This window comes from Protomyctophum parallelum (genome assembly GCF_964188405.1).
Source record: "Protomyctophum parallelum genome assembly, chromosome: 12".
Classification (NCBI taxonomy): domain Eukaryota; kingdom Metazoa; phylum Chordata; class Actinopteri; order Myctophiformes; family Myctophidae; genus Protomyctophum; species Protomyctophum parallelum.
Genome location: NC_139712.1, coordinates 44,627,273 through 44,644,429, shown reverse-complemented (window position 1 = coordinate 44,644,429; position 17,157 = coordinate 44,627,273). Strand labels below are relative to the sequence as shown.

At 42.0% G+C, this 17,157-nt stretch overlaps 1 protein-coding gene across 2 annotated transcripts in view; it reads left to right on the top strand.

Moving 5' to 3' along the window:
* The window catches only part of LOC310868230 (rho guanine nucleotide exchange factor 4-like), a 41,249-nt gene extending 33,662 nt beyond the window's left edge, over positions 1–7,587 (top strand). For both annotated transcript variants that reach the window (XM_083778562.1, XM_083778561.1), the window contains exon 10: positions 3,217–7,587. In XM_083778562.1, the coding sequence (XP_083634688.1) occupies positions 3,217–3,380 (164 nt within the window). In that variant the 3' untranslated portion in view covers positions 3,381–7,587. The remainder of the gene's footprint in view (positions 1–3,216) is intronic.
* Positions 7,588–17,157: the final 9,570 nt, after the last annotated feature.

Below are 17,157 nucleotides of genomic sequence, written 5' to 3'. Positions count from 1 at the left end.
CATTTTTAGATTTTACAATTTATATTGTAAAATCAATGTTAATTTAAAGGTCATTACACACTGGCGAATTGGCGACGCGATATATTCGTGCGAATAATTCGCATTTAAAAAAAACCAATTGAAGTCCATGCAAGCTTCCACATCAGTGGCGAATGTGCGAATGTGCGAAAATGCGACCGTTTTCGCTTTTATTTGTTCGCTCTGGTGTCGTATTTTGCAGAGATTCGCAGGCGAACTGCAACATGCAATATTTCGCATTTTCAGATCGCTTATTCGCATCGCGTCGCTAATTCGCCAGTGTGTAATGACCTTAACTCTTGAGAGTTACAAGTGCCCGCGCCCGTGCGAATCGCCCCACATGCACGGGCGCTTCGCGCCCGTGCATGTGGGCCGGTTCGGATTCGTCCCCCCCATCTGTGAAGTGCCGGATACGGCGCTGCTTGGGTAACTAAGGTGCTATTTACACGAGGATGGTGTTCATAGAAAACGGCAAAATAAAGTACCGTTTGCTGTGGTTGTTTAGAGGTGAAAACGCAACAAAGTGAAACCACCTTCCAGAGTGGAAATCTTTGAGAACGCCGTTTTATCCCTTCTCCGTGTAAACGGGCAAAACGGTGAATCCGCAAAACTTATGACATCATGGCTCACGTTGGCTCACAGCGCATATGTTTATTTCATTGATGCAGAGCCATATAATTATGATATAATGGAGTTCCTGAACAAGCCTCCCTCCTCGCCTACAAAGTGCTGCTCATCAGCGATGGTGAATGTAAAACCATGATGTAAATAAAAAGCCTTGTGATAGGCGGCAGCAGCAGCGTTTATGTAGCCTAATGTATTATAAAATATATACCATCCCGTGGCGCTTTTGCCTGTCAGTGTCAGCCCAGAGCAGTGTTGCGCCGCTTGCACTGTTTTTTGGCAAATCTAAGCTAGCAAATTTAAGACCATCTCTTCAAAATAAGAGTATCCTCTAGAGTATTGAAAAAAGTTTAATTTGCACATTAAAACTACAAATTAAGCATTTAAATGATGCTATAAGACACACATTATGTTTCTGTGTTATTTAATTACTTATTTTTTACACAGAAACATAATGTGTGTCTTTACAATAGCTGTAATGTAATAATAATACTAATAATGTAATGTAATCATTATTTAATTAACGACACTTTTATTCTGAAAGCAACCGGATGTCTTAAATTTGCTAGCTCTCAAACAGGAAGTTCTAGATTTGCCGGAGCCGTGTTGCGCAGGCTTGCGTGAAGGGGTTCTTCTTCTTGTACGTGGGTGACCTGTCTATTTGGCAGCCCATTATCGCCACCTAGTGACATTATAGCATAATAGCACATTATAGCATAACATGTGCGTTCTCGTGTAAAGGGTAAGAAGAAATGAGAACGCAACGGGACTTTGCCATTTTCTATGAACACCATCCTCGTGTAAATAGCACCTAATGCCATTTTCTATGAACACCATCCTCGTGTAAATAGCACCTAAGTAAGTAAGTTCTGGGAGCTGATGTATACTCCAGGGGCCGAGCCAGATTTTGGTACCATCCATTCCAAGCATTCGTTTTGCACGAAATACACTCCTTGGCCTAAATTCGGCCATAGCCACTTGCCGAAATGTGTGTAATGCCTGGAATGGATCAGAATCATGAAAACCCCCGGGCCTAGTTTGACACATCACATTCTACTCAACCCGACCCAACATTGCAATTATAGTTGCTGCGAGAGTGAGGTCTAGCTAACACCAACTCGGGATTCCTGGATCGCTGCCCTCCACAAATTCCTATCCAACATGATCAGTTTCTTGAGCTCTGCAGTGTTGTCAGCCAAGCTGTCGCGCCGCAGCACGTCTACATAGGTGGTACGCTTCTTTCCCCTCCTGGCTTTGCCCTGGGTTGGCTCCCATAGAGTCAATTTACTTGCCTCTAGTTCTGGGTGCCTGACGCAGTGCCCTGCCAGCCTCATCCTTCTCTCTCTGACTTTGTCCGTGACCCGTGGTAGGTCCCCATAGAGGTCCACATTTCTGATGCGGTCCGTCCATGTAATATAATGTAATATATGTTTTTTTGTGATCATTAGAATGTCTAGAACATGTTTTATTTATTATTGTGAAAGATATCCCCCAAATGAAAATTATTCATTTATTATTATTATTTTAATAATTATTATAAATGTGCATAAAAATTACTTATTTTTAATTTTTTTACATAATTTCCTCTACAAAGTCCTAGTAGTACAAGTAGTAGTAAGGTTGAAATCTCTTTTTTGCAAGTAGAAATATGTCCAGGTGTTATAGGGTTATGACATTTGGAAAATGTTGCCTTACTGTATATACAGTAGATTGTCTATGGTGTGGTCAAATATAGTTATGTGTTATCATACCAAAATATAAACTAGAGACATGTAGGAATACAAAAATATATATTTTTTTGTACGGTCACCTTACGTGGTACAAATTCATGAAAATATCAGTGTTGGCCCCTGCACTAATGGTACACAGTGCGTACATACATGTGTGGCGCCCCACCTCAGCAATCTATCTCCCAGTGGTCTAGTTAAGTGGTTCCAAAACCTTTTAGCTTGAGATCCAAAAGAGACATGGATGCTTCTTGAATGAATGTATGAATGAAAGTCAAAAGATGTTGCATTATTTAAAAACTTGAAAATGGGACATTCTGCAATATGAGGAGTACTATTATGAGTACATTTTGATGCCCACATTTTTTACTTTAAATTCTTTTTTACTTTGAATTCTTTTTTTAAAACTTGTAACAGAGTATTTCTATATTGCAGCATTGATACTTGTACTTACCCCATTTAGACCTGACACAAGAATCTACAAATGTCTTCTAAATCCTGACAGTTTTCTGAAAAACCCATGTTTCTATGTCAGTGGTTCTCAAAAGATTCCATGTCAAGGACCCCCAGAATTGGCCACCGACCCCCATCTGAAAACATGTTGTTCCAGGGACCCCGCCCCAGAAGCAAAGATTTGAGTTAAAAATGTTCTCTCTGAAAGAATATATATTCAAAGATTTGCGCCACATTTTCACATTGCCACGCTACAAACTTGTAGATCTGCTATTTTTCAAATAGCTAAAGTATAACATGATGCTTTAAATCACCAAAAGGGGTTCCCGTCCCCCATTATGGGTTAAGTAAAACAATGGAGTACTAATGGAGTGCATTTTGTCGTCCTCCCCAGCGGTGACCAGGCCATACTACGACTTCCTGCTCCGCCAGAAGCACCCGTCCCTGCCCAACGCGCTGCCCCAGCAGCAGGTGTTCATGCTGGCCGAGCCCAAGACCTCCCGCAAGACCTCCACCTTCTGGCACAACATCGGCAGACTGACGCCGTTCAAGAAGTAGAGCGACGGGAAATAAATGAAGAAAAAAAACAACAACAAAAAATAAGACAAAAACGCAGGAGGAGGAGGAGGAGGAGGAGGGAGGGGTAGAAGACCCGTCTGCTCGTGCCTGAACTGGTTGCTTTTCTTTTTTACGTCTCCCTCTTTTCATTCCTGCCCGCGCCGTTTACCCTACTGATGTATTGTACAAATGAAGATGATGATGATGATGATGATGATGATGATGAGGAGGAGGAGGAGTAGAAGAAGGAGGGTTTTTTTTTTCTTTTCTTTGAGAAAGCACTTTATCGGTTGGTTAACAATCACACTTGAGAATGGTCTCCTGGAGACGTGTAATGCGTAATTTATGCTCCGTCATGGTCAACGGTGTCGCGGGAAAGATAGTCTATTTTCGCGTGACACCGCCGTGTCAGTATAAATCAGGATTAAAACGTTTGGGGAGAACGGACTATTGAATACCTACTACTACTACTACTACTACTACTACTACTACTACTACTACTACTACACCGTCAATCAAGGGTCGATTAGTACTAATCTACTACTGTACTGCTGCGAGCGACCACAGGATGGCGACTGTGCTGCCTCCGTGAACTAGACGTTGCCTGCCGACAAATGTGTGTTGTTCTTGTTTTTTGTTGTCGTCCTTCTTCCCCCCCCCCCCACCACTGTTCTTTTTCGATTTTATGTATTTGCCAACTGTTCACAGTGCCAGATGAGTTGAGTTTTTGTCTCTTTTGTGTCTCTTTTTCGTACAGTATTTGTCAATTCCGTGTCCACTTGTGATGAAAAAAAGGGAACTAAAATCAAGGTGGGTATATATGGGATGAACGTTTTCCTCCCGAACTTCTCTCTTTGCGAAATAGTGTCGATAATCTCACAACGAGTTCACCGTTTCAATGTCGTGTTTTCTTTCTTTTCCACATGGATAATACATTTCTTTTATTTTTTGTACATAATGAGGTCATGTGCAGGACATGCGCAGTATTGGAAGCCGAATGGAACCCAAAGAAGATTTGACTCGTCGCAGGTCTTTTTTCCACCCTGACACACTACCTACAGTATACTACACACCCCCCCCTGCAGCACACATTCCTTCTGCTTGTCCTCTCTGTGAAAGCAAGACAACTCTGTTTTTTTTCTTTTTTAAGTGCCATTTGAAGTGTGTAACCCATGGAAGTGAAAAGAGAACATGCATGGATGTGTCGAAAATAGCTCTGAAGAATCATTTTTTCTTTAATGTTTTATCTCTGAAGCACCCCTGCTATATTTAACCATTTTCTGCATCGGACAAAGATGTCAATTTCCTACTGGCTCCGAATACCACTGAACACACGCATTATACAGTACCTTACCTGCCTGTAAAATTGTCATGTTGCAAGTAGTCTTATTCTCTATGTATTTGGTCTGAAATACTCTTTTATTTTAAAGGCCAGATGTGATACAGTAGTTTAATACACAAGTGCATTCTGTGAAATGTACTCCTCAACTATTCTTGTTTAACTGTTACTAGCTTATGAAGGTACAAAGTTTAGAAAAAATGGCCAAGCTGGCAAAATCGGTTGGGGGGGGTCAGTATTTTCTTTTACTGCTAAGTGTCGCAAATATTCAGCAAACAGTAGAAGGAGGGCTTTCCAGCTATGGAGCAGCTGCATTACTGTAGGCTATGTACAGTATGCGGTGCCATCTTGCTCTGTGCATTCAGAGTTCTGTTCTAAAAATGCTACATTTGGGGGAAATCCTACTATAGCTATATAGCTATATTGTATGTCATTTCAGCTGTGATCTTCAGCTGAAATCCATCAATTTGATATTTGTAAAGCATCAAGGGTCTTGGCTGTACAATTGTGCTATCACTGTGGTACTTGAAAAGTGCCACGATCTGATTTAATTTTGTGCTTGGAAATATAATTTGTATTTTTTATTATTTTGTAAAACTGGGTCTCATCTTTTCAAATTGAAAAGGTGGCATATAGGAATTATTACCTAATTTATGCTCTGTCGTACAATGACGCCGCGCACCAAAACGTTGCCGCTCACAACCACAATGTGGCGTATCCCCAATGCCGTCGCGTGGCCATATTTCAGGCACTTGACACCGCGATACATGGAAGTTATTATTAAATGACTCTTAAAGCATCCACAATCTACCATCTCTCCCTGGAGAGCCTAGAAACGGGACGTCTCCTGACACGCCTTTCATCTGGCGCTGCATATTAACGACGGTAATGCGAGAAAAAGGCTGTTTGTAGTGACACAAGCGTGTCTTTGTACTTCCAGCAAAGACAGCGGCACTCGAGGGAACGCGAGGAGTATTATTGTGTAGGCCAAAGCCCCATGGGGCCTCGACAGCAGCACGGCTCGTCTGTCCTCGCTCCTTTGATCATGTGAGTTAGATTCCGATTGTGACGCCGCCGGCAAGAAAAATGTTCAATTCATCTCGTGTCAACAGTCGTCTCTGTCGACAGTGATTTATTGCCCTGGACACTTCTCATGGTACACCACCTACAGTAATATCACAGGCTGTGTGTGTGTGAGAGAGAGTTGGGAATTTGCATGAGAGAGATAGAATACACTGATGGGGACGAGTCGAGCCCGGTATCTTATTTATATCATTAAAAGTGAATAGAGACCCCAATGTCTGACATCATGCTTTAAAGGCTGCTATCCCCCATGGGTAACGGAGCGATCTTAGATCGCATCAGAGGAACTGTGTTCCAAAAATAACCAAATCAGCCCCGCGATTGTATTACTCACAAGGATATGAAGCATCAACTGACCGCGAAAACGTACTAATTTATCCAAAGAGTTAAGATTATTATTTATTTCTCTCCACTCCAAACACAGAGGATATCAAACGTATATAAGTCAATGTCAGAAATGACACAGACATGCCTGCCAGAGTAAGAGGGCTGATTTGATTATTTTTGGAACAGAGTTATTTTCTGACACTATCTAATATTTCCCAATGGGATTCTCAATAGAAGAAAAATATATACTTCGGCGAGTGAGTCCTGGGAGTGACGTCAGGACTTCGGGACTCTATATCGATTTTTACAGCATATATGTTTGGGTGAAGGTGGTCCGGGGTACATGCAGGGCTGAACAGTTTTCATGAACTAAACAAGTTTCATTCATTTTCGGTTCCAAATAAATGAATAAAGAACATGACACCCCAGCATTTACCCAGTAGCATGACCGCGGCTCATTGTTGCTACAGTGTTTGCATTTCAATGAATAAGGCCTATAGTCCGGCAGTCGAGGTGGACGGGTGGGAAATTTTGTATATGGTCTTTTTTATTGGCCTAAAATATTGTATATTCATGAATCCACTTGCTGACCGGCTGTTGATATTGGACAATTCTTTGATAGGGGTTTCTTGTGACCCTGCCATTAACATCCTATGGCAGGCAAAAATGACAAACTTTTCATGATTCTGAATCCATTCCAAGCTTTAGTTTTGCACAAAATACATTCCTTGGGCTAAAAACAGCCACAGCCACTTGCCCAAAATGTGCTGACCTCATCACATTTGTGCTGACCTCATCACATTTGTCATGACGTCTATGGCGGTTTTTAGCCCAAGGAGTGTTTTTTTGTGCAAAACTAATGCTTGGAATGGATTCAAAACCATGAAAAACCCCTAGTTTGACATGTCACATGCTACTTAAAGCATAAGGAAAGTTTGACATTTTTGACAATTTTGCCTGCCATAGGTTGTTAATGGAAAAAAAAGCCCAATACTAACAGCCGGTCAGCAAGTGGATTCATGAATGTATGTATATAGACAAGATTTTAGGCCAATAAAAAAAGGCTATATACAAAATGTCCAACTTTAAACAAAAGAAGCCTGTCGGCTGCCGGACTACTAATTTGTTTTTAAAATTAGATAATATAACAGTTCATGTGTAACCACCCCATTCATTCCCCCCTTTCCTTTTTAGGGCCACACAACAATAATACCGACTTGAGGAATCTATTGTAACTGAACTATTTTGCCCTTTGAATTGAAACGTAGTATTGTCAGAGAGAAAGTTAAACATGTTTTGGCATCCATATCTTTGGGTTGAGTTGCACACTTGTGTATAGTTTTACTAATTTTTTGTTTTAATTAAAAGAAAAAAAGACAGTGTTTGAATATTATATTTGTGTATGGTTGTTTACATATGCACTCAAAAACTATGGGAAAATAAAATAATTTAAAGTGAGTAGAGGTATTCTTTTGTGCTAACTACTGTAACTGGTTCTGTGATCCAAGCTGATGATGCAATAAATGAAGTTGTGTTCAACGCAGGTTCAGGAGTGGAGACCACCCACTGCTCAACCCGATCACTCCCATTCTCTATCTCCTTATCAAGTTCACCTGCGTCCCATGTCTCACAGCCAATCACGTAACATTCCCCACAGTATGAATACACCTCTTATCTTGCTTCCGTTTGTGAAAGCGGTAATTACACTCACTCGCTCCGTCTTCAACATCTACTTCTCTTCAGAAGTGTTAATATTGAAACAACGATGATGGTAATGCAGGAGGGCTCCACCACCTCTCTGTTCGGTCAGCACCTCAAGCTGCCCACGCTGCCCAACAGCTCGCTGACCTCTGCCCTCTCCGACGCCAAGAAGAGCAAGAGCTTCCACGGGTCAAAGCTCAAAGGTCAGTCAGTGTGTGTGTCGGGTGCGAGAGTCGCATTTCTGAAATGCATTTTACTGGTCATGGTTGGTCGTGTCCGCGCTATGGGGGGGGGGGGGGGGGCATTAAAAATGATCTGCACAGGGGCACTCATGGGGGTTAATATGGCCCTGATTATGAGCCATGGACCACCATTCAATTAGATCTAGCCTCTCAGACCCCAAACTAAAGAATATAGGATGCTGGAGGCGTGTCCTCTCCTCCAATGCCCATACCCGAGGCGGGGTTGGCGAAAGGGCTTTTCTGTGTGGAGTTTGCATGCTCTCCCCTCGCCAGCCAGAGCGCCTGATGGAGGGGAAAGGAACTGGTTGGAGGAATAACGTGTTCCTTCCACGCGCTACGTCCAACCAGGGGAACTCGATCCCCCCTGTCAGGTGTAAAGGAGCAACTTGGATACTCATGCATGAAGGAAGCATGAGTTCAAGTCCGTTGCTCTCCCCAGGTTGGCGGAGGGTGTGTAGAGCCCAGGATCACATTAGATATTTGAGACAGGGGTGAAAAATGGGTTACAAAATCGTGGGATAAAACATTTATATTAAAAAAAAGATACCCTTTTCAAGTTTTCATTATATGCTCTATTACCCTACGCACACGTGACCCTACGTCACCAGCCTTTTGAGGTGTGCATCGACCTTTTGCTATAAAGGTTCTTTGTTTACTTATGATCCTTGATGACTATTATGTATTTGTTGTGTTGTTTACAATTACAATTTTGCTACTGTAAATCGATCTGGATTAAGTGTGCCAAATGCCTAAATTGTACCTCCACTCTAGCTGTCCCTAAAGCCACATGAGTGAAGAGACATGATGCGTCTCTCTCTCGTGTGCGTGCACACATACCGCACGCACGCACGCACGCATGCACTCACTCACGCAAGCACACACACACACACACACACACACACACACACACACACACAGTGCACAACACACACAGTGGACAACACAGCTTGCACATTGCTTTGGTTTTCAATAACGCCTGTATCTTGTCCACTTACCAAGTAGCCTATATTTTAAGAAACTTTTTTATTTAATTTTAAGACCATACAGGCTTCAAAGACCATCAATATTTTTGAAAATGTTTGAATGAAAACCTGTCTTCACAGGACACAGGTTCAGCCTTACATAGACCATTTCCAGGCTTTCTTTATACATTTTCTCCAAAGTCAGAGAAACTTTGGAGATTGCGTTGTTCTCCCAACCATGGCTATTCCATTACAAACTACTCTCTGTCACACTGGCTTGTTTCCCTCTAGCCTTGAAAGTATTGGTACAACCATTACTGGACCCCCTGGTTTTAAATAATTTAGACAGATTTGTAAGCTTCCATTTTTGTCTTCCATTCCTACACTTTTGTTTGTTTGTGTCCACTCAAACAATTTCCTTGATGATTTTTTATACTGTTTTTGAGGACTTTAGTCTGACTTTCGGACATTCCACAGCACAGAGACAACTTTTCTTTAAAAGCCACAAATGATTTATTACTGGACACGGCCATTTTAACCCTCATTGATTTTAGCTCTGCGTTTGACACTGCTGACCATTCCATTTTAGTAAAGCGTTTGGAATAATTTGGTATTAGGGAATCGGTACGGCACTGGTTTTTCTCCTACCTCACCGACAGAAGCTTTTCGGTCGTAATTGTGGAGGCATGTTCGTCTCAGCTGCCCATTTCCTGTGGTGTTCAGCAGGGATTAGGGTCCCTTATTGTTTTCTATTTACATATATTCTTCCCCATCTGCTTCTTTTGAAATTTTGTTTAACTTGAATCCTGAAAAGTAACAGATTTGGTCATATGAGGTTTCCACCTGACAGACACGATACATGAACAATGTAGTATAACCGCTTTCCATTCAGTAGGCCTATTCATCTACATTTTCTTTGCAATTAATACAAGTCACTCTTATCTGTGATATTTCAGCTCATCATCATGGGGTGACTGTCTGCTTCACGACTCTGACTGACGGCAAGAAGTTTACATATTGTGTTGATTATTTGTGAAGATTGATGGCCTGTCAGAATAATGCTATAATAATAACTACGGTATTTGCATACTAAGCATGTACCTGGTGGCTTTGTAAGGTGGTACGTTGCATGTGTGGGCTGAAGAAGAGCTCACGGACAAAGGACATCACGGATCAAGGTCTGATTGAAAATATCATATCTAATATTATTTGTGTTTTGATAAGTATAATATTGCAGAGCTGTTCAAGAGGCGTTTTGATTAGTGTTTTATGTTGATGTGTTTTAGATTGATGTCGTAAAGGTGTAAAAAAGTGTCGCTTTTATCACAATCACTTTGCACTCTATGCCTTCTACTATTGTGACACTAGGGGGGAGTAAAGTGCTGCTAAAGAATATTCCAACTTTATTTTAGATTATTTCCAATGGGAAACACTGAACAGATACCGATGTGTGTGTGTGTGTGTGTGTGTGTGTGTGTGTGTGTGTGTGTGTGTGTGTGTGTGTGTGATGATCATCATCATGATCCTCATCCTAGCAAGATAATCTAGAAGCTCCAGTGCATTCTTCAGAACAGATGAAAGTTCAGAAACATGATGGTGCATTGGTACACCTACCTACACCTATACATTATACTCCAATAACTCCATTCGCTACCCTGGCGTCGGTAGCGAACTCCTCAAACCCCCAACCTCCACCCGCCCCCTTCACAAACAAAACGAAACCAGTGACCAGTGACCACCCGTTGCCTGGCGACGTTCTAACCAATCAGGGTGCGACCCACCGGCCGGGGTATGGGAGTCTTATCGCCGCGATTTTAGGGGCGTGGCAGGGCGGGTCTAAAGGCTCTGTGCTACCTGTCACAGGTCAATCAGCCTGTCAATCATCTCCTCTGCTCGGTACGCAGTCTACGCACACGTGCAATCGTGCATTAATTGTCCTTTTTCTTCTCAACTTTGAAGAGGTAAGGTCGGCGAAAAGACGAAGAGCACAATTTATTTATGTAAATGTATGTGTTATAATATGCGTGACTTGGTGTCGAAATACTTACTGTAGATACAAAACAGCAGGGTTTTAGTGCGGAGTTTGACTGTTTGGACGTGAATGTAAAAGTTGATTGAAGTCATGATAGACAGGCCGCACCATGTGGAAGGCAGAATGTCGGCCGCCTGCAACACGACTTTTAATAAAAATAAACGTGAATGTATACATGAGTGAGAACACAACGTTAAGTTAACATTATAATAATGTTTAAGGCGAGGGGAGGAGCACACTTCCATGTTTAGAGGTTCCATGACCACGGCACGTTCAAAGTTTAAAAGTCGGAACCCTTCGTCATGATACGATGTGGATGGATTTAGGCCTATATATTAAACACAAACCAACGTGGTAGCCCCTTTCGGGGCTCTCGGTAATGCCGTCCAAAATACAGATATAGGTATAACTGAGGGTGAGGGTCCCGAGAGGAGCTAACCAACGTGGTTTCGAACTTTCGACGAACATGGTAGACCGCCGAGGCCGGCCCGGTAGGGTAATCATTGAGGCTGAGTGAATGAGACAACGCACCACGTGTGGCGACTTTTACACAACATTTTCTTTTACCCTAGTAAAAAAATAAGTCTTTCGTTTGGTTTATGTTCAATAAATGTTATAAAATGTGGCACAATTTTGGAATATATATTCTTACATTTTTCAATCAAATATTTGCTTCTGGGGGGGGGGGGGGGGGGGGTCCCTGGAACAACATATTTTCACATTGGGGTTGGAGGCCTATGCTGCATATTCTGTAACCCGGTGGATATTTATATAGTGGGTATTAACCTGGTGGAACTGTGTTTTATTTTGTAACATTGACTGGTGCTTTTATTTTCTATGGGTCTGTGTATTTTGGTCAAAGCTGAATTAATGATGATGTCATTATTGTGTCAATTATTACTTGCCTAAGTGTGATTGGTAGATGTGGGGAATTTGGTAGTTTCAGAGAACCGGAGTCAGTGAGTGACAGGTGCGTGTGATTCCCAATCAAGGAGAGAGAGAAGGAGAGCGGAGCACAGAGGCTGCGTCCGTTTGCTGTGTGATCTAAAGTTTTAACTTTATGATGTAAAATAGTATTTAGCTGTAGTTTCTGTGTGTGTCTGCTCGACAACTACAGTGAAGCTGCAGTAATCACGTGTGGACTCGGACTGAACGTCTACACAACGTTTTATACCGTGATATGCTGCGTGTGAAGTGATTATCAGTGCTTGCTAACTGGAACATGACTGCCATGATGATTATCATGACGGTCATGAAGTAACTGCACCCTGTTTTTGGCGCTCGCTATATATACATTTACAACGTTTCCGTATATATAAACATTCGGAATTCAAATATAAAGTACTCACAATTTGTCCCACGGGTGTTAGTTAGTTGCAGCTCCAGCGATTAGAATTGCTGCGTCCCGCGTTGTTTAATAAAAAGCATTTTTGTCCGAGCGCCCCGGCTACTTTTTTCAAACGGGGTTCGTTTGGGAAAGCCACAGTTGCACACCGGGAGCGCACTCGCCTATTAGTCTGTATTGGCAGGGCGGTCAGCGTACCTATATCGAACACACCGAGTGCCACCCTCCTCCCGACCGATAGGGGCGCGTAGTTGAAAGCCAATGGCAAAATAACAGCTCGGATAAAAATGCTTTTTATTAAACAACGCGGGATGCAGAAATTCTAATCGCTGGAGCTGCAACTAACTAACACCCGTGGGACAAATTGTGAGTACTTTATATTTGAATTCCGAATGTTTATATATACGGAAACGTTGTAAATGTAGCGAGCGCCAAAAACAGGGTGCAGTTACTTCATGACGTATGAATACGAGAGTCATGAACCATGGCTACGAGGGCAAGTGACTTTTTTTAGCCGCACGTCTCACTAGCTCTGAGAGACGTTGTTTGGGCTAAAGGCCGTCAGCCTTCAAGTTTCTGCTAACGTCGGGACGGGAGGAGGAGAGATGTTTCTGCAGTGAGCCTGCATGCTCGGAGGACATTCTTCTGCTGTTCTTCGTTTGGACGTCGGGACCGGTCTGCTGCTGGAGAGGAGCTCTGAACTGTCACCCACAGACACTCGTCACACGAACGAAAGGTAGGCCTACCTTTTTATTTTCCTGGCTCAGGAGAGTGAAGGGGCCATTCCGTTTTAGGCCACAACGCACCCGAGCATCGATACAGGCCTGCAACGGGGGTTAATAGTGATTAATTCCTTGTCGTCAGGGTGTAAGGTGTGAAAGGTTGTGGGTCCACATTTAAGTCTTACCAGTCGTTTGATCCATTGTTTCATTGTAAGGTTGAAATCTGAAGTTCTTTGAACAAAGTGTTTTTGTTTTATTTAAGGTAATCCACCGGGTTAATATATATTAGTCTAAAAAAGGTTATTTGTAATTTATATATTTATTATAATATTTATATATTTAAATCTTAAAGGTGTAGTGAGGTTACATTAAAGGTATATTCAGTGATTTCAAATATCACTTATTTTTTTGTTTTGTTGTGATAATCCTCTCTACTATAGAGTGTGCTGACCATATAAGGAGTTCCTCCCTGTCACCAGTTAACCCCTGGGGGTCAAAAAACCTTAGGTTTCGTTTTTGGCTCTCTATCCTGATTGGATGAAAGGCTTAGGTCCCAGCCAAAAACGAAACCTACGGTTTTTTGAGTGAAATCACTGAATATACCTTTAAAGGTATATTCAGTGATTTTAGAACCTGATCTCAGGTCAGAATGGGTTCATCAGACCAGTGTGTGTCCGGCGGAAACCTCGTATTAATCTGATCTCAGGTCAGAATGGGTTAAAAACGTAACAATAGGAACTCGGGGCCCTGCCCTTATTCACTTGTAGGGGGAAGGAGCGCTACGTCTAGAACCACACACGTGTAACACAGAAAAGAGAGTGGTGGAAAGTTGATGTGGGTGTGAAGTGGAATAAATCTCTTTGAACAGACATCATTCATGTTTTAACCCATTCTGACCTGAGATCAGATTCATACGAGGTTTCCACTGGACACACACTGGTCTGATTAACCCATTCTGACCTGAGATCAGATTCTAAAAAATGTCAGTCGTTCTTCGATTAAAAAAAAAATAGCAGACCTACAAGCTCATATCGCGCCACTCGGTGGCGCGATATGAGCTTGTAGATCTGCTATTTTTCAATAGCTAAAGCATAACATGATGCTGACACCAAAATGGGTGCCAGGTCAGAATGGGTTTTAACTGGACACTGTGGAGGTTGACATCGGTTGAGCAATCAGCTCGTCAATATTACGTCAATTCTTTACACAATTCTTTACAACCCTTATTATAGATCTTTAACTCTTGAGAGCGTAAAATGATACCAATATAATTTTACGCTCTCTAGAGTTAAATTATTGTTAAACATCTGCATTACTTAATTTACCAGAAGTCCACACAATTAGAGAATGTAGAATAATTGTTATTTTGATCAACGTCTGCCTGTTATCTCTCCTAATGGTACAGCAAAATATTATCCAACAACATGAAAAGAGGCTAAATGTCATCAAATGGTGGTTCTGTGGCTCAAATGCCCAATAAATAAATAATGGGCCTTGATATGAAGAGGGTTGAAAACCACTGATCTAAATGTACAGTAATGAAAGTTTTCAAATTAATGTAGTGGAGTAAAAGTAGAATATTTGCCCCTGAGATGTAGTGGTGAAAGTGAAGTAAAAGTACTGGAAATTTAAATACTCAAGTAAAATAAAATAAAACTTTCCCTATATAACAATGTCCAACCGTTTGTGTAACTATCGTGCCAGAATGGTATACCCCTGCTTTAAAAGAAGTAATGTCACATTTTTATGGACGGCGAAGCTATGCCCAATTTTGTTCCGAATTCAAAAGAGAGTTTTCTTGTTGGGTTTATTTTTTCAGTTCCCATTGACAATGAATGGTGAATTTACGTCATATGTGTCTGAGCAAATCGACATACGTTACGTCATGATTATGTACGATCAGACAGAGACAAGAGCACCCCTCACTTCACACGGGTGTGATTTTTGAGTGGTGCAACCACTCCTATTCACACTTTTCCCCGCCAACCCACTGGGGACAGAGTCGTGTGTGCGGCCCATCCGGTGGGATGCTACCACGGATGTAGCGTCACACTGTTTACACTTTACACGCTTGCATGGCCAGACTGTCGCCTCCCACTGTCCCACCCACATTCACAATAACGAATAGTAAACAACACTGACATTCATTGATTGATTGATTTCAGTTTTTAACAGTTTGCAGAATGGGTACATTTCACATGAAACCACAACTCGGAAGACCCATTAGAGTGTTTGCTTTAGTAATGGTGAAGAGCTCAGGTACAGTGTGTGCTGCGCGTGGATGTCATTACAATCGGACCAAACTAAACAATTGGCTAAAAGAGGAGTGTTTCATCCACAAACCACAAACCAAATCAGAATGTTCTTGTCAGCAGTGGTATCATTTCTATCGCATCCCGAAAGACAAGGACCAAAAAAGAATGTGGTTAAGAAACTTGAACATAATACAAATTCCTAAAGTGGTGCATGTATGTTCATTCCATTTCGTGGACAAGAAACCTACACGGGAAAACCCGTACCCAACGCTACGTTTGGGTAACGAGAGACCACCAGACCCAGCCTCAGAGAGATTGAGAGACCACCAGAGAAGAGACGGCGTATTTTAGGAAGAAACACGGGTAAGATTATTGTAAAAGGCATTGCGCGCCCACGCACACACACACACACACACACACACACACACACATACGCGCACACATGCGAAACGCAATGTATCGCCACTTTGCTAAAATAATGGCCTATTTCTATCTGCAAGTAACTCAGGCTCTTTGGATCCTATTTTTGCAACCCTTGACACTGACAGCCCAAACAGAAAATGTAACGACATTTAATCAAACGCATAGCCTACTATGGCAGGGGAGAGGGTAGCCCCATATTATGTGCCCTCTCCCTACGCTCATTCTGTTGCTCTGAGATGTAGCTCATCTCAGAGCTACAGAATGAGCGTAGGGAGAGGGCACATATGGGGCTAGGGAGAGGGTACCATGTAGTTGCAGTCCCACTTTTTTAGGACCCTGGTGTCTAGTTAAAATGTCTTCTTGTTGCCCAGATCAACTAAGAAATGGTTAAAAATTATGTTGTTCATTTTTAACCCTTTCTTAGTTCTTTCACCTATCCCCATTCCCAATATTCTGAACCATAAAAATTTAGATGAGACAACATGGGCTACAGAGGTTTTCTCTCTCTCTCTGCTCTCTCTCTCTCTCTCTCCCTCTCTCTCTGTTGGTTAAACCTGTATTCCACTGTATTCATGTGCAGTAGAAAGTAGTTTAAAATGTTTTAAGCCCTTATTAGTCTATTCATCTTTCCTGGTGCTTAAAGCTGAATTGACAGTGTCTTTTAATCATGGTGGTGTGTTAAACAATACAATACATCTCATTAACCTAAATATGTATGTACCCGCAGACAGGCCTGCAGATCCTGTGTCAGAGAGTCCACATGATGATCCTGTGTCAGAGAGTCCACATGATGACCACAGTTATGCCAAAGCTCGCAAGACCTCCCACGATGTCGGCACACAGTGGTCAAACCCAGGAATGGAGGACCATAGTTATGCCAAAGCTCCATCTAGGAAGACTGTGTTGACTGAACCATCACCTGAGAGCCCACATTCTGTTGCAGACAATCTCCTAAAAGATGATGATGACTGTCTTCTGTACACAGGGATTCCTCTACTTGAATTCAACACTCTTGTGTCTTGCTTACAAAGCTTTGCCCGCACATCAGCAATGCCAGTTGTAGATCAAATCTTTATGACATTAATGAAACTCAGGCAAAATTTTGTAATATTAGATTTAGCAAAACGCTTCAAAAGGTCACGTAGTCAGGTTAGTAAAACAATAAAATTCTGGATAGGTGTAATGGCTGAACACACTAAGGATCTAATTCCATGGCTGCCTCGTGAAACAATAAGAGCTACTATGCCACAGGTTTTTAAGAGACATTTTCCAAACACTACTTGTGTAATTGACTGCACAGAAAGTGTCTTGCAAAAAGCTAAAAATCTGGACTCAAGAACTGAATC